This window comes from Canis lupus, chromosome 7 (assembly GCF_003254725.2).
Source record: "Canis lupus dingo isolate Sandy chromosome 7, ASM325472v2, whole genome shotgun sequence".
NCBI classification, from domain to species: Eukaryota; Metazoa; Chordata; class Mammalia; order Carnivora; family Canidae; genus Canis; species Canis lupus.
In genome coordinates, this window is record NC_064249.1 from 12,621,294 (window position 1) to 12,645,046 (window position 23,753).

General features: G+C 43.4%; 1 protein-coding gene and 1 long non-coding RNA gene across 13 annotated transcripts in view; one reads left to right on the forward strand and one right to left on the reverse strand.

The window, feature by feature from the left end:
- LOC118355279 (uncharacterized) overlaps positions 1 to 14,644 on the reverse strand; it is a 31,859-nt gene extending 17,215 nt beyond the window's left edge. Inside the window, exons 1-3 of one of the 2 annotated variants that reach the window (XR_007411846.1) lie at positions 14,317 to 14,644; positions 13,973 to 14,082; positions 3,394 to 3,501 (exon numbers count right to left, since the gene is read on the reverse strand). This is a non-coding gene — a long non-coding RNA (uncharacterized LOC118355279). Of the gene's footprint in view, positions 1 to 3,393; positions 3,502 to 12,354; positions 12,626 to 13,972; positions 14,083 to 14,316 lie in introns of those variants that run through there. The other variant, XR_004817403.2, reaches the window with a different exon arrangement.
- The window catches only part of KCNK2 (potassium two pore domain channel subfamily K member 2), a 198,320-nt gene that overhangs the window by 54,898 nt on the left and 119,669 nt on the right, over positions 1 to 23,753 (forward strand). For 3 of the 11 annotated variants that reach the window (XM_035719199.2, XM_035719200.2, XM_035719201.2), the window contains exon 1: positions 17,073 to 17,561. In XM_035719199.2, coding sequence (XP_035575092.1) covers positions 17,088 to 17,561 — 474 coding nt within the window. In that variant the 5' untranslated portion in view covers positions 17,073 to 17,087. The other 8 variants (XM_025429930.3, XM_025429931.3, XM_025429929.3 and 5 more) reach the window with 8 other exon arrangements.

Here is a 23,753-nt window from a genome sequence, read left to right on the forward strand (position 1 = left end):
GGCTAAGGTCTACTGGGACTTTGGCTGTAATCTGTTATTCCTCAAAAAAGAAAAAAATATATACCTAAAGCAAATATGGCAAAATGTTAGTACTCTTAAAATCCAGGTTTATGCTATTTCCTGTTCTTTTGGAATTATTAATAATTAAAAATGTATACAATTTATGTAAATAAAAGTCTCTGAGGTTGCTGAAATAATGGAGTTCATTTCAACAAACCTTTGTTGAGAATCTGCTATGTATTAGGCATTAGGGACGCAAACATGAGGGCGACGGGGTCCCTACCTTAAGAGACTCATCATCAAGGGGGGAAGAGAGATGTACAAATACAATCACATGCACTTATCATGATCATGTTATGCATCATGGTTTCTAATAGAATGATTGGCTCTATGATAACTTTACTAGGAAAATGTTGAGGAAAACTAGACCAAATTAATGACAAAAAATCATCATGAATTGAATTTTAAAAAACTTATATTCATACATAATTGTAAACAAATTGCTAACAAAGTGTTCTCAAAGAGAAGTCCTCAAGATATGACTGGAGATGCTCCCATCATAATTTATTTAAATAAATATTTATTATGTACCTTAGCAGATGTTTCCTTTGTGGTCCATTCCAATGCATCTTTATAATTAATTTTTTTTTTCATGGAACTGTTGTCTCCCCAGCTAGATAATCAGATCTTTACAAGGAGGACTGTCCAGCTTTCATATTTTTATCACCCAGTCTCTGGAGTTTTAGTATAGTCCTTTATAAACAATAATGTTGGTTTGATTTTTGTTGAATGCATACTATATGTTATAAGATTACAGTAAGGGGGTATTTGACTCCGAACTCAGAATTCAGGGCCAAGGGCAGCAGGGAAGACACCAGAGGTTAAAATCTATACTGTCCCAAATATGCAGATTTAGAATATGAAGAATATAATGCCACATATAAAAATCGTGCAAAAGATATCCATCACTTTAGGCAAAGGAAACACTAGAGTTAATTACCAAGAAGGTTGGCAAGGCATTTTGGAATCTCAACAATGCACCATTGGCTCCCCTTCTTCAGAAAATATTAATGGAAAACACTAAAGTTTTTTTCCACCCAACTTTCTTCCAAAGAAAAACTGCCACAAAACTTAGCATTCCACTGTTGGGGTAGATATCAAAGTGAAAAAAGGCAGTTTATTTTGTTCACAGCTGTACTTGATGGCCAACAGATTTTCATCAACAATTGTTAAAAATAGAACAGTAAATACTCGACATCCTAGTTTTAATAAAGCTGAGCATAACGTGATACGTTAATATTGGGTATGTGTATATTAATATGTGAGCAAAATGTGAGAGGAATAATAGAAATCCCTAATAAATCAGCAAAGAGGGAACAGGTACTATATCATGTCACAGTAGTAAATACACCTTGCACCTGCTGGCCCAATAGCAAACTCCATTCCTGGGGCCTTTGTTGTGTTTGTAGGTTATTTATCGGTCCCCTTAGCAACCAATAACTTGAGGATATAAAAGTTTTACTTCAACCAAAAACCTGTCTGTGGAAAAGAAGAGTTTTATCTGTGTCCAGAAAATAACATCAATAATAATGAAAGGGGAAAAAAATCAAGCAAACCCAGAAGCATTTAAAGTAATCATGGTTGCTAAGGAGATACAAAGTCAACACAATTAAAGAGACGGTTCCAGATAGCAAAAGTCCAAAATGCTGGGGCCAGAGCCAAAGGGACGTCTGAGCATGTGCCTGGTAAAGAAATGGTACCACCAGATCTGTAATGATTAGAATGGACCTTTAGTTCTGTTACTGGACTCCCGGAATGGCCCCACGGACCCACCTGCTATCTCCCTTCCTAACCTAATTGGACCCACTTCCCTGTCCTTTATGAGCCATATCTTGGTAAGGACTTCACCCCCATCAGATAGATGGGAAAGTCTCTCTGCCCTAGGAAGGAGCTGCCTGATTTCTTCCTAAAACAGAAGGTCTGGAATCGGACTCTGTCTTTTGCAGTCTGGATTACCTGATTCCTTCCAGAATCCCGATTTTGCTCATTTGGCTCCTAAAAGTCACCTTCCAGCTGTTTGCTGGACCAAGCCCCACTAGATAACTGACTCCTTTTTGTTTGTTTGCTTCAATTCTTATTTCAGATCCGTGTATTCTTTCCTCTCTCCATGGTTCAGTGCTATCAGTGGAAGTAACTGTATTAATAGTGACTAATGTTTGTTGAGTTCTTATTATATTTCAGACTTTGTTCTAAACATCAGCTCATTTAGGTCTCATTAAAAGATTGAGGTTGATACACTTTTCATCGCCATTTCACGGATTAAAAAAACAAAGCACAGCTCATACGTAACTGGGGCTGGACTTAAATCTAGGTAGCTCATAATCTGCACCAGTGGGCTATGCTGACGTTCATATAAATCTGTGTGATAATAGAATTACATGAGATAATGAAAGGCATAGAAGAAATATTTTCCATGTACCAAAGATACCTTGATGAGAATTAAATGCATTTTGATCATGAATGTCACAGTTACCACACAATCCTTGTTCGTAGGTCATAAGAGCTGATAATTTTTCATGTGTTGGGATGGGGTAGTCTGGTCACACCAATTCAACAAATGTTGGAATACCTACTCTGTGTTCTAAGATATTGAAAAGAATCAGATAAGATACCTGACCTCAGAGAACTTTTAGTCAGTTAGAGGAAGCCAGACATAAAGACAAATACACACAAGTGTAAAAGGTACTATGAGAGTGTATCAGGACACATGGGCAATTGTGATCAAATTTATCACAGGTGAAAAACAGGGGAGATTGCTCAGAGGAGAATAGTCAGATATATGATCAGGCGACTGTCTTGCACAAATTAAATTAATTGTGTAATTATATTTTTGATCTTCTAATGTCTGAAGAAGGAGATTTCACAGCAACTTGGGGCCACGTTCAACTTACTGCATCATATCTTGTTCTTTTTTTTTCATATCTTGTTCTTATTCAAAGTATAGTTATAGGAATTATGCGGTATTGAAGTTTCTAGACTGGTTCCAATTGCTTTCTCAATGGGTGCTTTGGCAGTACCTAAATATATTTACATAATTGGCTATGTTAGTCCTGGTGTGATGCTGACATGTCTTGTGACTCTTAGGATCTGAAAGAAGCTTATGGAGATTGTGACAACCCTGAATTAACATTTGCCCTCAGTTATTACCTAACCGTGCACATTAATTATCTCATGGAAGGGTTTGTGGTGATGATGGATGAGAAGGTCTGTATTTTGAGTGGCTGCTTGGGGAAGGTCAAAAGTGCTCTCTGTAATATCTAGCCTTAAAACACATCAGATGTGATTTCCAAGCTGAAAGCGGAACCAACATAAGAGCATTCCATGGTAACTAACCTGCAGCGTCTAGGATCCAGCAGCAACTCCTGTTGCAGGGCTAGAGTCAGATCCCCATCTGAAGTATCTGGCAGTGCTTACGGAAGTAAGCAGGTATTAAGCTGAAACCTGGGAGAAAAACATAATTAAAGGCAATTCCATCAGAAGGAGGTTTAAGTTACTTCATCAGATTTGTAGTGCAATGCATATTGGGGTACAGAATTTGGGGTAGGTGAGGGGTTGCTTCTTCTCTAGCCTAGCACAGTAGTTGGAGCTCCAGGAAAGGGGAATTTATGTAGTAGATGAGAGTTCCCATATGTGATCTAGTGTGGCAGGGAGGTGAGTGTTGGTGAAAGAGAACACCAGGCTAGGAATAGAGTGAGGTGAGTGAGGCCAACTCATTCAAATGTGGAGTTGGATGCAGTCTTGATTTAAAATTTCGATCATCATGGATTTTAATATTACTACCAGTTTTTAAAAAATTATTGCTTAAAACAGTATTTATCTTGATTACTGTTTGTGACACTCCTTTAAATGTTGTACCCAGGGAGAGTGCCTCACTAGTTTCACCCTGCCAGCCTTGCATGACTGAGGTAGAAATAAGATGTTTCAATGCTCACTGTAGCCCATATAAAGTCAACACAATTAAAGAGAGTTCAGATAGCAAAAGTCCAAAATGTTGGGGCCAGAGCCAAAGGGACATCTAAACATGTGCTAAGAAAACAGAATCACTGCATTTTATTACAGATGTGACCTCACAGGGCATCTGATGCTACCTTAACCCAGAGGCTAAAGCAGAAAACCTGAGGACTCCATGCAGCTTACAGACATGGTTTATTGGTAATTTTGCACTGTTAATTTTGAAAATTGATCTAGTTGCCCTCATTTTGAAATTGAAAGATTTTGTCCCAAGACACTTAGATATCTGATTTTTCTTGAAAAATTAGAAGGTCTAGTGCACTGGATCTATGTTCTTTTGGGGCAGTCATCAACTAAAGCTGACTAGAGTCTCTCCTCCTTAATATGAGTACATTACTTCCTGGTGTTGCCGGCATTTAGATTCTGGGCCCTAATTAATTGTAGGATTCTTTCAACAATACCTCTTAAAAAATGAGCTTCCATTCATTTAGTAAATATTGACTTTTGTGCCTGCTATGTGTAAGATAATGTGCTGAGGAACAAGATGACAAGATCCCTTCCCTCCTGGAACTTGTTTTAGTTTCATGGGCAATGTTATGGTTTGAACTATAGCCTCTCCAAAAGGTATATTTAAGTCCTAATCCCAGTACCTCAGAATGTGACTTTATCGGGAAAGAGGGTCTTTCAAGAGGTAGTCAAGGTAAAATGAGGTCAATAGAGTGGGCCCTAATCCAGTAAGACAGGTGTCCTTTCAGAAGGGGGAAATTGAGACAGAGATAGATAGCGAGGGAAAGCAGTGATGCCCATGAGACCGGAGTGATGTATATACATATAAGCCAAAGAACATCAAAGATTGCTGGGAAATACCAGAAGCTAGAAGCAGCAAGGAAGGATTCTCACCTAGAACTGTCAGAGCCTGGCCCTGCTGACACCTTGATTTCTGACTTCCAGCCTCCAGAACTGAGACCAAGATTTCTGATGATGTTAGCCACCCAGGTTTTTGGTATTTGGTTATGGCAGCCCAAGGACAAGAATATAGACAGTTACTAATTAATGACATAAGCACGTAGCTTAATAACAATAGTGACCAGAATAATGAGGAGAGTGTACATGTAGGGGTGGGCTGATCTTGTTAGGAGTTTATGGGGCCTCTTCTGCAGAAGGTGTGTTTGAGCTGAGATCTGAAAGACAAGTGGAAATCATTTTCTAATAGTGAGGGAAACAAGTACAGTCAGGGCTGGAACCATTAATGTGTGTGAAGGCTCTAAGGCAAAAAAAAGGTAAGAGATATTCACAAATTGGAAACCCCGCTGGTGGCTGAAACAGAGAGAGGAAACTGTAGAGCCTGGTGGTGGGCTCTCTGTAATAGGATGCATTGACTCACTAGCTATGTTACTTTGGGGGAAGTTGTTTTAGTTTCTCCAGGGATATAAAGAGCAGCTACTTCATATGGTTAGTATGAGGATTAAATGAAATAATAAATTAAACGGTTTTAAAACAATGGCTGGCACATGTGCCTTGATAGATGTTACTTGTTAAAATTCCTGCTGTTCTTGTTACCATTATAATTGGCGGGACAGGGTTTTCAGGACCCCGACATCCCCTTCGAGCATTGGTCTCTATCCTGAAAGCAATTGGAGCGAGAATATGCTGTTAATCAGGACTTCAACTTCACCAGATTTTATTTTTAGGAGATGTATCTATCTGGCTGCAGTGTGTAGAGAAGGGATGGGAGATGTGGCGATGAGGCCACTGGCGAAAGGTCCAGGGGATGGGGCGGTGTGGTGGCAGGCTTGCCATGATCACTTTGTGGAATTTGGACAGATAGACACAACCATCTAACAATTTTTTAAATTCTACCAAGAGTTACTTTCTTCTTTGTTTTACAGCTTTCTTATGGAATAAACACACCCTGGGTGATGCATGGTTTTTAATCTCAATTCTGCCATAAACTTAGTAGACGGCCATGAGCAATCACAGACACAAAAAGGTATAAAGGAAAGCTAGATTCTTGAAATCTCCATATGGTGAAATTAACATCTTTGGTTATTGAACACATTTAAAAATATCTTTAGGAGATTCCCAATACATTCTCTATTTGCTTTTTTATTGCTTTTATGTCTTTGACTTTATTTTAGAAGAGAAACTGAATTGATTTGTTCTTCACACACAAAAAAATTGATTTGTTCTTCATTGCTGTCAGATTTTGTGATCTCAGGCGAAGGCAAAATGCTGGGCTGGCAAATGTTCACAACAAATATAAGTTTTAAATAAAGCACTAGATGTGCTGAAAACTCATTAGGTAATGAAAGCCATCAAGAAAAATTGAAAATGCTCTAGTTCTCTCCAGATTTATGGCTGATTTTAATAAAAAGCATCACATTTGATGTAATTAGTTTGCCGAATATTGGCAGACTTAAAAAAAAAATGCCTAATGAATTCATTGTTGGTGGAAGATTTACCTGTGATGCCAGAGGTAGAGAATGTTAAAGTCTAGATACATATTAGTTAAATGTTCATTTCCTACTGATAGCTTATGATACTCGGCTTGGAAAGGGGAAAGAAAATCTAGAGAAGAATTTCTTCTTTGTAAACTCAGTAAATTCTAATGTGTTCTGAATTTATTCAATGATAACAGAGTTCCATTTTATCTGGCTTTCTTTACTTCCCAGGGTCCTTATTCAGTATCTTATTCCTAGCTGAGCAAAATTATATATCAATATCAGCTTATATTTAATAACACTGGTGGGTACATTCGATTGAAACACTGATGTTTATATATAAAAGTTGGGTATTGTAAAAAAAAAATAAAAAAAATAAAAAAAAAATAAAAGTTGGGTATATCGACTTACATGAATTTTCAAAACTTAAAGGAAATCACACAGAACTAAGAATTATTATAAAAGAGATTCTTGTACATAAGGAAATCATACCTGTCTTCATATTTTTGCACGTATGCATTTATTTGAAAGTAAGCACACATAGAAATCCACTAAAAAATATTGCTGAGGTTTAGATATTTTACAATGACTTTCATTTTTGCAAAAATGAACGTCCTGATTTTGATGAATTTTGCAAAAGTTTAGAGAAAAAAATGACTTTTTTTTTTTTTTAACTTTTCAGAGTGAGGCACTTTAACCTGAAACCCTCACAGCAACTCAGTGATGTTTTGCTGAATAGGCATGACATGGTTTCATAAGTGCTATTCTTTCTTTACTTTAACTCCCCAATTACAAAGATTTGGTATATCTTCTTTGTTTCTGTATATCCCCAAATGCTGGGAAAATGCCTTTTGGGTACATAGATGGTACTAACTAAATAAATAGTTGAATGACTGAATCAGTGCATTTCTTATACCACAAGTGGCATAAAACATGTAAGTGGTATTGCGGATGGAAAGAACTTTTAAACTGCACACCTTTGAGAATGAGGGTGAATGGTGATACGTGCCCCTGCCTGCCATGATTTGTCAACCAGATCATGAACTGTCATCTAGCCCAATTTCTCACCACTGCAAGAGACGGTCTCTGTCACTGTGAGCTGTCAATGCAGAGTGAACCCAAATCCTACTTTCCTCCCTGGACTCTCAAAGTGTGCTCCAAGAACTAGCAGCTTCAACATCACCTGGCAACCTGTTATTCATGCCCGTTCTCAGGCCCCATCCCGGATGTAATGCATGGGACACTCTGAGGGAGGGTTCAGCAATCTGGGTCCTATAAATACTCCAGAGGATTCTGCTGCATACTCAGGTTCAAGACCCACTGCTCTAGAAATCTTTTGCTATTATTCCAATGATGTCCAACTTCCCTTGTAATTAACAGATCCTAATTTTAGGGTTATGAATACTTCAGATGAATACATTTTGGCCTTTGAGAAATCGCCTTCTTAAAGTAATTTGCAGAGCTCAGGTCTGAGTGACACTTTATACGTTTACTTGGAATTTCACTCTTAGGAGTTATACTATTGTCTGTTGCCGCATAGCAAGTCACCCCAAAACTTTGCAGGTGTAAATAGGAAACATTCATGCTCCCCCAGCTTTTGAGGCTCATGAATCTCACAGGAACTTACTTGAGTGGTTCTGGCGCAGGGTTTCTTAAGAGGCTGTACCCAGATGCTGTCTAGGAATACAGACCTCTTGTGGCTTGACTGGGGAAGGATCTACTTCCAAACCCACTTACTTGGCTGCTGGAAGACCTCAGGAGATCCACTTCAGGCTCACATGGGTTTCTCCTTGGAGCTGCCTTATCACATGGCAGCTGGCTTCCACCAGAGGGAGAGATCCCAAGAGAGAGTAAGGAGGATCATATGGTCTTTTTATAACCTTATCTGGGAAGGAACATCGCATTGCTTGTATATATTCTATCCCTTAGCTGCCCACAATCAAGTGGAGGGTATAACATGGGACATGCATACCAAGAGGCGGGAATCACTGGAGTTCAACTTAGAGACTTCCCTATAGGTAAATTATTTCCCAATTCCTCCAATTCTTTGCACTGCAATTTTAAAATTAGGACTCTTGATTTTTAGTGTCAGAAGTCTCAATACAAACTGGCTTATACAAAAAAAAAAAAAAAAGGGTGTGCCTTATGGTGCAGTTTGGTGTAGAGGATCCATCAAACATTGTCACCTGGACCTGGTCATCTTGGTTTTGTCTGCTCTGTTTTCTGCTCCATTTCCTGGTACCTTCTCCTCTCTTATAGGATTAATAAACTCCAAGGCTCATGGGTTTGAAGTCAGTGGTATAGCATGAAAGTCTTTTTTCTATCGCAACCTTGGCCTAAATTTCACTGGCTAGGTGGATCACAGGCTCATGCCTGAATCAGTTGAGAGGCTGAGGAATCGTGACTGTATTGGCTGAGACCCAGGAAACACACTGTACCCACAAGAAGGATGAGTCCCACAGGAGACACGGCAGCTATGAGAGGGTACGTAAGTGCCCTCGGAGGGACCACATCAGGCAGGCATTGCACCGAAGTACTGTCTATATAATGGTCTCCCCTGAGTTTGTAGTGAACCAGAATCTCTTGGAAAATGCCCACCCTCTCCCTCATCATCCACTCCCCTCTCCCTACACCAGTGGATCATAGAGTCCTCTTGATCTACTCTTGATCTGCCTCTCATTTCCTCCCTTCCCCTCCCATCCCATGAATCTCTCACCTGGGATAAAAGTAGTAACATCTGAATTCACTGCCTGCATGCTTACATTTTTGTTTGCTTTCTGTCTGTGCTCCCTGTAGCCACCAGAGTGATTATTATTATTTTTTTTAATGCCATCTGATGAGGTTAGCGCACTGCTGAGAATTTGTCAAAGTCCCATTAATTAAAATCCAAGTACCATATGACCTGCCTCTGCCTGCCTCTCTAGCTTGATCACTGTCTACCACCAATGCTCTCCCTCTGAGCTCCCCAAATTCTAAGTGCCATGTGTCTGCCTGTCCCGGTCTTTCTCTGTGTTCTTCCTTCTCCCAAGGAAGCTCTTCCCCTACAATGTGCCTCTCTCTCTCCACCCCTGCTCTCCAATTTCCCCCATCTTTGGGATCCAACTGTAATGTCACCTCTTTAGACAGGTCATCTCTGACTCTTCAACATTAGACACTCTCATGTATCCCACACCTTCTCTTTCTTTACTGCCTTTACCAGAATTTAAGTTTTATTCATGTTCAGCACCTTCCCTCTCTAGGCTAGAAGCTTAATGAAGGCAGCAATCTTGCTATAACCACAGAGCTCCTGTTTGGCAGCTAGTAGGCATTCAATAAATACTTGATGGCTGTGATTCATCCTTCCTTATCTCAGATATGTGTGATGACATTATCCAGAAGATTAAGTAAATGGCAAGAATTACCATAGAGTTGAAACTCGTGGGTGGTCTGGCTTGGCCTGGTTCATGGGGTTAAGTCAAGCACAGGAGAGAATAAAATTCTCTTGAAGACTCAACAGGGATAAAGTCATATATGTGGTCTTACTTTAATTCTTATGACAACCTCTTGTGAGTTCAGAATATTGTCCTTTTTTTGTAGATGAGGAAAGTGATGGCTAGAGAGGTAAAGGGACTCCCTGGTTCCCTCCATGGCTCCCTCCCTGGTAAAGGGAACTCACATGGTTCACAAATGGTAGAGTTAGGACATCCACAGAGGTCACCTGGACTCTAAAATTATAATTGGAATTATGGCAAAGACAGTGGCATGCTTTTTTTTTTTTTCCTCATAACTCTGAGTAGGCCAAGGTCAAAAAGCAAAATAAACATAAAAGTGAAGTTCTGTAGATTTCATGCTGCCACTTGGAGCAGAGCAAAAGCTCTGGAAGCACCAAAATGAAGGGAGTATAGACTTTGGGGGAGCTCGATCTTCTTATTACTCATTTCAGGTTTTTTCTCTCCACTGAAGTCAAATCAAGGGGTGCTGGCTGAATAGTCCTGCAGTGTGAAGGAAATAAAGGCCACCAAGTCTTTCTATTACACCTTTGATGGGATTTATATGTGTTAAGAAATGCAGGCATAAAATTAAACAAGATAAACCATCCCATTTCCTTGTTTCTCCAGCCTCAATGATACACAAACTGGTCTACTTCCTTTTCTCCCTCTTACATCAAACACAGTAAGTGTGTATTTAGCACAAGAAGGCTCTCAAAGAGGTAGGGGGATTTAACCTAGGGGGCTGTGGGGAGCTGCAGTGGAAAACAGGGCTCAAGTCAGTGTGGAGACTGGTTTCTTGGTTCTTTCAAGTTATTTGTGAGGCTGAAGCTGAGGCTGGCTTGTTGGAGTGATTCCTGCTGATGTTACAGTTTGGAATTTTTCTTTTGATCTTATTTAAATGTCTCTGTAAAGTAAATCTGTGCCCCTTCCCCCCACATATGTGTGTGAGAGAGAATAACGCGAGGGGGATGATGTAAAACAACTACCACAGGTGCGCAGATAGAGAGAAGCAGGGAAAAAGACAATTCAGCATTTGGGATTGGCGGTGAGTCCTCCATTTCATTGAATCTGGGAAAGGGGACACGATGCAGGTGTACGTAAACTCTGAGCTAATCCCCCACTGCAGGAAGCATGAGCCAGTTTGACAGAAGACCAGTGCCTGGCAGGGTGTAGTTAGATTTACAAAAGACCCAGATGGAACAAGAAAGAATCACCAAATTGTCAAACAAAAGGCTAGGAGTTACCAAACAAGCAAACCAACCGTAAAGTGTTTGGGCTTACTTAATCTGGAGAACATAAAAACCCTTGATAGGTAAAAATGATTCTGAAGTGAATTCATCCCATGTCCTATACCTGGGTTTCAAACACCTGAACAGAGGCCAGGTGAATGATGTCCACATCCATACTTTCATTCCAATGTTTATCAGACATCTGTTTAGGACCAATCACTGGTTATTTTGGATACTATGGAGGAACAGAGAGATCCGGTTTATGCCCTCACTGAGCTTGCAGTGTGGTCGGAAGAAACACAATGCAATGCGACAAGTGCAAAACTTGAAGCATAAGTTGCCTGGGAAGCAAACAGTAAGACATCTGAGTAGCTGGGATTCAGGAGAGACTTCCACACTGCTGGGAGATGTGAAGGATAACATCTGTGATGATTAGTTTTATGTGTCCACTTGACTAGGCTATTTGGTCAAACACTTATCTAGGTGTTGCTGTGAAGGTATTTTTTATAGATGTGGTTGCAATCTACAATCAATATTAAAGTTGACTTTGAGATTACCTTTGATGATGTGGGTAGGCCTCATAATAATCAGTCAGAGGTCTTATGAGCAAAAACTGAGGTTTCCCAGAAAAGGAGAAATTCAAGACTGAAGCATCAACTCTTGCCTGAGTTTCTAGCCTGCGAGAACCACCCCAGGAATTTCAGATGGACTTACCAGCCCCCATGACAGTGAGCTAATTCCTTAATTAAAAAAAAAAAAAATTTTTTTTTTTTTTTTTACACACACATGCCCTATTGGTTCCGTTTTTCTAGAGAACCCTACTAATACAGTGCCTTAGTCATGTAAAGCTGGGGGAAGGTGTGTGAGGGAAGATGAAAGTACCCAGAAAGGCCCGGAATGAAATGATTCTAGCCAGATCAGGAAGCAAATTATATGTAACATAGAGAGTCTGAAAAGGTTTTAAGTGAGAGGATCAGATTCACATTTCAGAAAGGACATCCGATTATATCAAGAGCAGAAGTCGAGAAAAACATGTTTCTGTTCCGGCAGGAAGGAATTCCTAATAAGGAAGACATTTTTTTTTTTTTTTTAATAGGAGAAAAGAGGTGCTGCATCTATGCCGGAATTTAAAAAATAACGTGGCATTTTTGAAAAGCTTCGATGGCCACAATTCTGCAAAAAGGTTTCTAACGTTGGCTTTACCCTCAAGAGTGTTTGTGCTCCGCCTGACCTCCTGCGGGTCTGTGGCTTTCCTTCGGTTCTCACATCCGCAGCTTTCACTAGGAAGCTCTCCTTGTAGCTGGCGAAATGCTCCGACTTGGCCCAGCAGCCCTTCTGGAAGATAAAGTCTCTACCTCGGCGGCGGCGGGGGTGGGGGGTGCAGGTCAGCGGGGGACTCCCGCACCTGACGCTCCGCGGGGAGCTCCGCGGCGTCTCGGGTGGGGCGAGGGGACTAGGCTCTTCCCGCCGCAGCCTGGACTGCGCGCGCCCCCTTCCCCTCCTGTGCGGGTTCGGACCCCGCAGCCCCGCAGCCCCGCAGCCCCGCAGCCCCGCAGGTCAGCTGCCCCCGCGCGGCCGTCTGCGAGTCCGGGCGGGGTCTGGTAGCCGCCGGGCCGGGGGCCTGATGCGGGGGTGTGCTGGGGCGCCCGGTTCAGTCTGACGTCCCGGGTCTCGCAGATCCGCTGCTCTGCGGAGAGCACCCGCAGCCCCCGTCCCCGGCAGAGGCGTCTAGCCCTGAGAGCCTCCCGATTTTTCTTCCGTTCCCTCCGCATCCCCAGGTGCCTTCTTCACCCCAGCTCCCGGTGCGTTCCCCATCCTTTCTGGTTTGGAACCTTCTGTTGATCAGAGCGCGCTGCCCAGGTCAAGCACCCTTGGGGGTGGGTGGGGGGTGCTGATGACTCGACCACACTTCCCCAGGCGTAGGCTGGAAGCAGCCAGCAGCCCCATGCGCCGACCCTACTCCAGGGGTCCCAGGACGCCAATGGGGGCAGTTCTTTCTCCAACCCTGGATGGGGCGGTGGGCAAGGCGAGCGGAGGATGTCCACGCGCAGGGGTCCCGGGACCCGCGCCCCGGAGCTTAGTCCCGCCCCGCGCCCCGCAAGGGGATAGGCTGGAGCTCTCTGCGCGCCAGGTAGTGAGACCCGGCCCGTGGGGAGGGGCTGAGAGCAGAGGAGGCGGCAGGTGAGCCCCGGGGCAGCGCCCCCCCCCCAACCCCGGGCGGGGAGGCCGGGGCGACGGCGGCGCGGGTTGGGCTAGGAGGGGGTGTGGAGAGGCGAGCCCGGGCGGGGAGACGGAAGGGGGGGTGGAGGCGAGGGGGAGGGAGTTCCGAAAGGAGGGAAAGGAGCAGCGGGCGAGGGACGGGAGCGGCGAGCCCGGCAGGGAGAGCGGCGGAGGGCGGCCGAGCTGCGCGCGGGGCCCGCGCCACACCCCCGCCCCCGGGGCCCGAGGGCTTTGCCGGGGGAGACACAAAGACATGCGAAGAGGGGCCGAGCGAGGCTCGCGCACAAAGACGCCGCCGGGGCGCACGGCCGCTCGGGCTGCACCGACCGCCCCCGCGCCGCGCCGCGCCGCCGACTGGCCAGCGCGGAAGCCGGGGCGGAGCGCACGGCGGCGGCTGCCGGCCGGCGCGGGACCCGGGTCGCCCGCGCTCTCCGGGTGACCCGGGCCCGGCCGCAGGCGCGTGCGGGGGCGGCGGCGCCCGCGCCCAACTTGGCCTCGGCCTCGCCCTCTGCCCAGCCCGCCGGTGTCCCCTCCTTCCCGCGATTTCGTTGCTTCTCACGCTCCCCCCACCCCCTCCCGCGTCCAGCCCCGCGCTCCCCACCTTGTAAAACAAAGCCGGGGAAAATGCCTGCCCGTGCAGCTCGGAGCGCGCAGCCCGACTCTGAATAAGAAGTGAGTACAATGGCGTGTTTGTAAAAGCTTCAAGTCCGTCTTTAAAAAAAAAAAAAAAACCAAAAAAAAAAAAAAAAAAAAAAAAAAACATTGTGAATGCTGCATGCCTCATGCTTCCCAGCGCCTCGCGGGAGAGACCCGGCTATAGAGCAGGAGGTGAGACCCCCGGGGACCAGCCCCCCCCCCCCCCCCCCAGCCGCCCTGCGCTTTCCCGCCCCTGCCTGGACTGGGAGGGCTGCAAATGCCCCGCTGCCGCAAGCAGACGTCCTCCACCTTCGTTTTCCGTCCTAGGTGTTGGGTCATAATCTCGGCTTGGAGGCAACCGATGCCCGGCTCCTCTGCTGGCTGCTTCTCCCCCCCTCTCCCGCTGATGCCTGGGGCTTTTGCATCTGCCTCGGGGGGTGGGTTTGGGACACCTTGGGGGAGTTTCCGAAGGCGGAGGAGGGTCAGCCCTTGGGAGCAGCCGACAGGCAGGACGCAGGGTGACCCTGATAGCACTTGTTGCCCATTGCGTGGTGGGACAGGCAGTGGTGCTGAAAAAAAAAAAAAGCTGGTTTCTCCTCCTATTGAGTCGTGGGCTGCGGGCCCCGGAGCGTAGAAGGCATACCTGCGTGAGGATGGGAGCCTGGGATTAAGAAGAGACTGCGATGTGCTGGAAGCAGAGGGGGAGGTAGTGATGGTTGATGACAGTGTGTGCAAGGGACGACTCTTGGATTCCTTGTTCTAAGGAGCATCTCAGCCTGATCATACATCAGACGACCTGGAGCTGGAAACACACAGGTTACCCGTGTTAGACTGAGAGGAAGAGCTGTTTTTTTGTTGTCGTTTTTTGTTTTTTTTAATTTTGGTATCTGACCAGTTGCTGTCCATTCTGTCTGCCAAATGTGCATTTATATATATTTCTGCTAATTAAAAAAATAAGGCAATAGCTTAAAAGAATTAAACTTCATCAGCAAATGTATTGGCTTAATGCACACACACAATCTTTTTTGGAACATATCTGTTCCATTCCCCCACAAGTGTTAGTGTGGCATTGGGATTTAGGATTGGGATTTGGGTGCCTGTTCGAGTTAAACAGTCTTGGTGTTTTCCACTTCTATAGACTAGAAACACTGGTGTGAGAAACTAGTAGTATGAGACCCAGAAAATTGGAAAGGATGAGGCTTGGAAAGCTCCCTTCAGAGAGATAATGTGGATATCCTGTTATTTTTATTCCAAAGGTGGCTTAATCTTAGATTATGACCTTTATTTTTCACTCAAGACACTCCAGGTAGTTTGGCGGTGGGGTGGCGTGCTAGCCGGAAGATGACAGCAATATCAGATGTTATCAGCATGTCTATTAAAAAAGTTTTTTCTGATAACTAAACGCATACCCAGTGCTAATCTTGAGCAAAGTTGCCTGTCTAACTATTATGTGACGAAAGTGTCTACTAGTTTGTGGCTTAATCCTGAGCAGGTGACTGTATCAGGAGGGAAACTTGTACATACCTGTATACGGCAGGTTGAACCACTGGAAATTGCTGAAATGAGCAATTCAGTATGTTTCTGGAATCTCCACTCAGAGCCATGGGTACAGTTGCTTCATTGGAGCTCTGACTTCTTCTCTTTAAAGTCAGAGCCATTCGGGGCTCTGCTGGTTTGAGGAGCCCTCTGTTATGTGCCACCACTGAACAACGCTACTTATGTCTAGTGCTTCAAGTAGCTTTGTTTGCAAAGCTTCTTTGGGATGGGGAGCTGAAGATTTATTTTATGAACTCAAACTGTGGTAGTCCTATGTCAACTCAGAGGTAGTCAGGAGGGGCACGGTATCTGGCCCTGTGAAAACTCTTTCTCCAGTCTCTTCTTATCCTCAAGTAATTTCAGGTTTGCTGTAGGGTACTCGGGTGCAATTCCATAGGGAGTTCTCACATACTAACCTAAAAGTGTCTTTTAGATTCGGTTATTATTTTATATCAAACCTGTATTATGTCTACCAGAGGAATTTTACTTCTGTCTCTAACAATAGTGGACTCTAAACTGATTGTTCTGGTTGAGTTGGTGGTTTTTTTTTAAGTCCCTCTGTTTTTGTTTTTGTTGTTGTTGTTGTTGTTGTTGCTGCTGCTGCTGTTTTCTGCTACTCTTTTAACCTTTTTGGTTCAATGTTGTCTTTCCAATCAAACATTGTGCAGTAAATAGCTTATTTTCTCCTTAGCAAGTTTGAAGTCTAGGATCTTTGTATTTTCTCAAAAGAAATCCATTAATGATGTTTTTGAACAGCTAAGATAAATAATAAATGGATTTACAGTCACCTCAGAGTATATGGGAATTTGTAAGAGAACACATAAATCCACTCTAATGGAGCAATTAGCTTTGTGCACAGCATGGAGGGTCTAAGGTGTGAGATAAGGTTTTACTTTTTTTTCTGGATAATGTTCCCTGTTGAAATGGAAGGAACTTGTCATGTCTTGGCTGTACCTAGGATGGTGCCAGAAAAGGTAGCAGTACTTTTGTTTTTTTCAAGATGTCAGAGATCGAATAGCAAGATACAGAGAACGTTTAATCATGAACCACTTCAGAGGGTAGGTGAAAAGAAATGATTGGGCAATTGAGTGGTTTACTTACCATCATGTTTTACCAGAAAGTGACTAATGTTTTACTTTGAGCAACAATGTTTGGATCACAAATTCTCCTGTAATACTATCCCTTTATGACAATGAATTTTTCCATAAAAAATAAAGAATATTCCCTGTGTTGGTTGCTGGTGGTATAGAGGGTTAAGTTCTTGAGGACAGGAATAATCCGTGCACCTTCTTCATGAAAATGCATGAGATAGTTGAATACGATCAACTCTTAGCAGTCTTTGTTGACTAGCCTAGTGAACGGATGTAAATTTTACAATTAATTAGGAAGACCTCAGGCACTTATTTATTTATTTATTTATTTATTTATTTATTTATTTATTTATTTATTTAAGTTTCTTGGTCCACCTCCTTTTTCTTCCTCCCACCTGGAACCCCAGTAGCAGCAGAGAGCTGAGACCCAGCCCCTTTGCCTTGAACCTATATATGAGGTCCTGGGTGCGACCCAGTGGGAGCACTCTGGTTGGTTCCAGAGCTTCCACCAGGAGAGCAGTGGAGTTCACTCAGCCTCTGCTCAGCCCCTCAGGAAGCCCGGCCTCGACCCCCTGGCCGCTCCTCCAACCTAACCTTCATTCTCTGTTGTTGTCAGTGGCGGCACCCGACTTGCTGGATCCTAAATCTGCCGCTCAGAACTCCAAACCGAGGCTCTCGTTTTCCACGAAACCCACAGTGCTCGCGTCGCGGGTGGAGAGTGACACGGCCATTAATGTTATGAAATGGAAGACGGTCTCCACGATTTTCCTGGTGGTTGTCCTCTATCTGATCATCGGAGCCACCGTGTTCAAAGCGTTGGAGCAGCCTCATGAGATTTCGCAGAGGACCACCATTGTGATCCAGAAGCAGACATTCATTTCCCAACACTCCTGTGTCAATTCGACTGAGCTGGACGAACTCATCCAGGTAATGATGGCACAGAGGAGTTGTTACCCGGCTTCCTCTACGGGAAAGAAAGTCACAGCGAGCGGAGGCTCCCTGTGGCACAGAGGCCTGCCTGCGGGGCCCTTGTCTGCTTGCTGCTTAGCAGTGACTTGTTTCAGCCTGTTTCAGATTGTTCCCTCTTTGCTTTCTGCGCTTTTCTTCTCTTACTTCTCTCCCTTTTTTTCTCCTTCTCCTTTGTTCCTCCTTCCTTCTGTTCCTTCATATCCTTTTCTGCTCCTTCTGTCCCCGTGTCTCCCTGATTTGTCCTTCTCTGCCCTCTCTCAGACCTGCCAGGGGCCACCCGTGCACATGGGTTGCCTTGCCGGAGGCCCTTGGGGTTAGATTATCATTGCCGACTGAGAAACATTGCTGTGGCAAGTGAGGGGAAGAGCTAAAGCAGAAGAGTGGCTTTAATCTTGCCAGGGGGCGTCACTAGATCGAAGAGATAAGTTTGTGGGGTGACACTCTTGAGATGCGTCCCTCTCTTGGGCACTAAGTTGAAGCTCACGCCTTTAACCTAATCAATGTAGAACTCTTGAACTGCCTTTTCAGGGTCTAGAGAAATGATTAATCCTTGCTTCTCTAAACCCCAACTTAAAGCAATTTTCTATGACACAGAAAAACAGAGTTTTTGAGTGTGAAACGATAATTTCATTTTCATGTACTCTACAAGGGCTGACCCGTGTTCTTATGGAAAATATTTTGCTTTGAAAGTGAATCACAGAATGATTTAAGTTTCAGGTAGGCTCCTTGGAGATGGCTGTATTTTTGTTGTAGATTTCTCTTACATGAAACAGTTCAGTGATCAAACCAAGAATCTGGTCAGAAGACAGCCTTAGAATGTTCTTTCAAGGAGAGATCTATCTGACCGGTTGTGGAAAACCCTTCTAATTGTACAGCTATTCATTTTCCTATAGAGCCTACTTTGCTTAACTGGTGTAAGTCAGATTGGACTGAAAAGTACCTGAGGCATCCAAATACGTTCTTCCTCATATTATATTTGGTTTTACATCCTTTGAATGAGTTGGAATAGTAGATCAAAGGAGGAAATTCTTACTGGTTTTAATCCCGTTTCCTACCCAGAGACCTTTTCTCTCTAATTTCCCTTTTGGCATGGAAGCCCTGAGTGCTACCTCTGCCCTTCACACGGCTCTCTGTTTGTAGACCACACGTACAAGTTCTTATTTAAGCTTTACTGAAAGCTATCAAAGATTGTATTCTCTCAATCTCAGTTAGCTCCTACTACAGTCAGACACTTCTGCATCTCAGCTGTTTGACTTAGATTTTGAAAAGACTCTTCAGATACTTTTATACTGAATTCTCCACTATTTTTAGATGATGGCAATATTTTTAGTATTGACAGTGAACCTGCCACCCCATTGCCTGTTCCTACAGAAGATCACTTTCACTTTGCTCTCGTTTCTGTGCCACAGAATTCTAAGAGGTACTAAAAAATCTTAAAGAATTCCCATTTCCCTGGGGCTTTAAAAGATGAGCTCTAAGTTGTCCTGGAAGTAGCATCAGGTAGTGGTAAAAGCCTAAACATTGGAATCAGAGAGAATGTGTTTTAAACTCCAGTTGAGCACTTTTCTAGAGGTGTTCTACTTTCTAGAATAAGTAACTTTGCTCTCAAAGCCTTCAGTGATCTATCTGGAATGCGGAAAGAAGATCTGTCAGATGGGGTTGCCCTGAAGAGTAAAGAGATAATCCCCATAAAGCATTTAGGATGTCACAAAGTGTTAGGTTTGTTTGCTGTTGTCCCTCACTCCCTTTGCCCCACCCCCACTCCATCCCTTTATTGGGTTAAAGTATCTGATTCTGGCAGTTGCATTCTTAGCATCTGAAGTGGTGTCTTGGGTTTGGGGCAGGGGGAAAAAAAATGCCTGGAATTTCAGGACAATGCTGGAGGAAGCTCTGTGTCAATTTGAAAAATGGTCCCACTGTTCAATACTACCTAGATTGATTCATAAGTGTGAAAATAACTTGAAGGTCATGGCAGGTGGAGACAATCTGGAGGTGGAGACTGATCATTTTTGCTCTATTGTTTTTGGAGTGGGTACAGACAGAGCTCAACAATGACCTAACCTTTTTCTTTCCGCCCCACACAGGAATCTGTTTTAGCTTTATTAATATTCACTCTGCTGATGGGAATCTTTGCTTTTTAAAGATCTCAAGTATTTTTGTGCTTATTCAGAAGTCTGTTATTTACTGTCATGTCACTCATCATTATAACTCCATGGCTTTAATAAATTATTTAATTCTCTTTGAATAAAGTTTCTTCTGATAAAAGAAATGTTTATAGTGGCATGGCTTCAAGGCTCAAGATCAGTATTTAAATAGGGAGGAAGGCAAATGATCCAGTAATCTTCTATCAGAATTACATTACATTCATATGATTCTTGTCAATTTCCACATGTTTTTTTCCCACATTTGTTTTACCATTTAATCATCCTTTAAAACCTCCTCATGAGTAGGTATATTAAACAGTGATATCACAGCATAAGGATTAGAGAGCTAACACACAGCAGTCCCAGGGACTGACGCCAAGATAGCATTATGAGGATGTGAGTTTAGGTCTTCAGAACCTTGATCTGCTGTTATTCCCAGGAGTCTCTGCCCTTTCAGGGTTCAGCATTTTTCAGTGCTGAGAGAGGGAACCAGGTGAAGAAGTTAGAAATTCAGTCCTGGTCTTGGTGGAGAAGACTTCTGGATTCCTTTTTTGAAGAGTGGGGAAGGAGGAAGAAATGGGTAGCCAGACTGTAAGGCCAGGGTCAGGTACAGTTAATCTAATTTGGCCCCGGGGCCCCAGGTTATTAATTACACCTCTGGATGAGTTATGGTAACCTCATAACAAGCTGTGCTTGCATCACAGGGTGGAGGAAGCGAGGGAGGAGAGAGAAGAAAACAGAGCTTTAAGGCTCCTGAGAGCAACTGCTTCTTCTGCTACATAGTCCCAATTTGTACTTCCCCTCTGAGCTCTGTCTTGACATCAGCCCTCCAAGGCAACATTGAGGATTGAGGAGGTGGCAGAGATATCAGACAAAGGAATCTAAAGGGCCAACGTATTTTGAACACTTTGATTCTCAACATCCTTTACATTTAAGTTAGTGTAATGTCAGTGCAAGAAAACATAGGGGAACACTTTGAAGTTTTAAGAGTCATGAATACCATTAACAATAGCCAAAATTTAATGAACACTGACTACGTGCAAGGCACTATTCTAACCTTTTATGTGTATTGTCTCAATTCACACACAACCGTATGAAGTAGGTGTCTTATTAATTGCATTTAACTTAGGTGCAAATTGAGGCAGAAGGAGCTTAATTTTCTAAGAGTATAAAGTGCTTGAGTGCACTGTTATTTAAACCTTAAGTGGACAGACTCCAAAACTTGTGCTCTCAGCTCCTGTATTTACTGCTTCTAAAAAAAAACTAATAAATGTTAATTTTGCTGTAAAGCTTCGTGTTATTCCATGTATTAGACTGGAATGAATATCAAATTACAATCCTCTGTACATAGTGATGTATATTATGTAACATATCTCTTCCTCCATATAAGAATGAAGAGTATATAACCTGAGATTTTCATTTTTGTTTTTTTGAAAAAGAGACAGTGCTCATAGGCAGGGGAGGGGAGGGACAGGATGGGCAGAGACAGGAAGAGAGAATCCCAAGCAGGCTCCACATTCAGTGCAGAGCCCAGTGCTGGGCTCGATCTCATGACCGTGAAATGATGATCTGAGCTGAAATCAAGTCAGACGCTTACCCAACTGAGCCACCCAGGCACCCTTATAACCTGATTTTGAATATTCTTTTTAGAGAACATTTCCTGGTTTTCTCCTGTTTGAATGTGGTAAAACCAGTAGAGACATGGTTATGTTAGATACACCTGATCTTCAATCTAGTTATTTCCATATTTGCTGAATCAGTTCTGGGATTTAAAAATAGGGCAAAAAAATATTTTAAAAAATAGGGCAAAATCTATGATCTCTATGCTGATAATAATTATTTTCTCACTTGATCCACACAACCTCTGTGAGGTGTAAGTAGGGAAGGTATTCTCTGCAGTTTTGGGTGAAGAAATGGCCACATTTGTGTGAAGTCATGTGGTCTCAGGACTAGATCTTTTGGAGTCTTTCTCCTGAGGTGATTATGTTCTCTTTGCGCTATTCCTTTTTCTTAGTTTGGTTTTTACTCCTTCATTCAGGGGCATTTGTTGGGCACTTCCCATGTGTTGGAGAATATCAGTGCAAGTAAAATGATTGGAAAAAACATCTTAAGCACTCCTCCCTTCAAAGTCAAGGGCAGAGACCACTATAAACACAGCTACAATAGAAGTTTTTTAGAGATTGGAGCTAGACTACTGAGGAAGAGATGAACCACTTAATAAGAGATAGGAAGACACACAGAAGAGGTAAAATGGAAACCGGATGTTAAACGTGGAATCAGAAAATATTAGAGGGAGGCAAAGGGGATCAGCAGATGTTCTAGGCAGAAGGAGCATGAGGAGCTTCAGTGACCGAATTATCTGGATTGAGGAACAGGGGCATCAGCAACTGTGACAAAATAGAGCGGGCCTACGGTGCCATACCAGGGAGGTGGGCTTTATCCTGAGCCCATTCTCTACCTGGGTGGCCATGACTTCGGGGCACTTGGTTGTGTCCCAGGGGGTACCTGGAGCTGCATGCCTTCCTAGAAAGCCAGTGAACTTTTAAAACAAAACCAAAAACATTGTTTTGTATTAATTATATGAACATTCATTCACTCAAAAGCATTTAGTGAATTCCTGCTGTGTGCATTGTCTCAGGCACAGAAATACCATGGAGAATAAGAGATGAAACTTCTTGCCCTTACAGAGATTCCATGCTGCTGAGGGAAGATAGTATGCTAGATAGTGGTAAGTCTCAGAAGAAAAAACAAAGCAGTGAAAAAGGATAGGAAATGTTGAGTGGTATTGGTGATTAATTTTACATAAGGTCACTGGGGAAGCCTCACCAATAAGGTGACTTTTAAGTAAATTGAGTGAAGAAAGTAGTCAAGTGGTAGTCTGAGGAGTAACACTCAGGGAGAGGGATCAGCGGTGGAAAGGCCCTCCCTGGAGTGAGAGTGCCCTTGGCAGGTATAGGAACAGCAAGGATGCTAGGAGGGAGTATAGAAGATGACATCAGGCAGGTAACGAGGGCCAAGTCCTGTAGGGCCTTGTAAGTTATAATATGGGGTTGGCTTTCTGGTGCAGATGAATGTCCTGCTCTGACTTGTTTCCCCAGGATCACTCTGGCTACTGAGTTGAAAATAGACCGCAGATGGCCATGGACAGAAACAGAGGAAAGTTATCTGGCCACTGTGATAATTCTGGTGATGAGGGGGGCTTGAACCAAGGTGGTGGCAGTGGGTGCTGTGGGATCTGATCAGATTCTGAATATATTTTAGGAGAGCCAATGGGACTTACCAATGCCCAACACTTGCAGTGCCAGGGTGAGGAGTCAAAGAAAACACCAAAAGTTTTGTCCTAAGGAACTAAAAGAATACAGTTCCCACTTTCCTGACATGAGGAAGAATATAGGAAGAGCTGGTTAGGGGATGATGTCAGGCACTTAGTGTTGGAGATTGCATTGATAAGTGTCAGCTAGACAGGGTTCGATTATTGAAAAAGATTTACAGGACCCAAAATAATAGGACTTACAGATCTCTGTTGCGGGAAAATGATAAAAAATAACAATGGCACCCAATAAAGATGCATACCACAGGCCAAGGTTGCATCACAGCAGAGACCTCCCTCTGCCAGGCCATGCCAGGACATACTTCTTTCCTAGATCAAGAGCCACCAATTTGTGCATGGAGTACCTTGGAACCAGGGAGCCCACGATGACATCTTGGCTGAGATCTTTGCTACCCTGTTGGTCACAAAGGCATTTTCTTGCCAGGTAGCCAGCCTCAGTGGCAGAGCTTTCTGAGAGTTTTTGCACCAAGACCAGGTGCAAATCATTCATCATGCTGTTATCGATAAGTAATGTGACAAGCTGGTCCAATCTCCCAGACACTCTTCAAGCCATGGCTATAAAACAACACTCTTGGTCAACACGTCTCACATTTTTACCAGGGGACAGGTCTGTGCAAAGTAGCTTAGGCAAATTCCTGCCAGCACAGTGATGTTAAATTTGAGATGCCAATAACT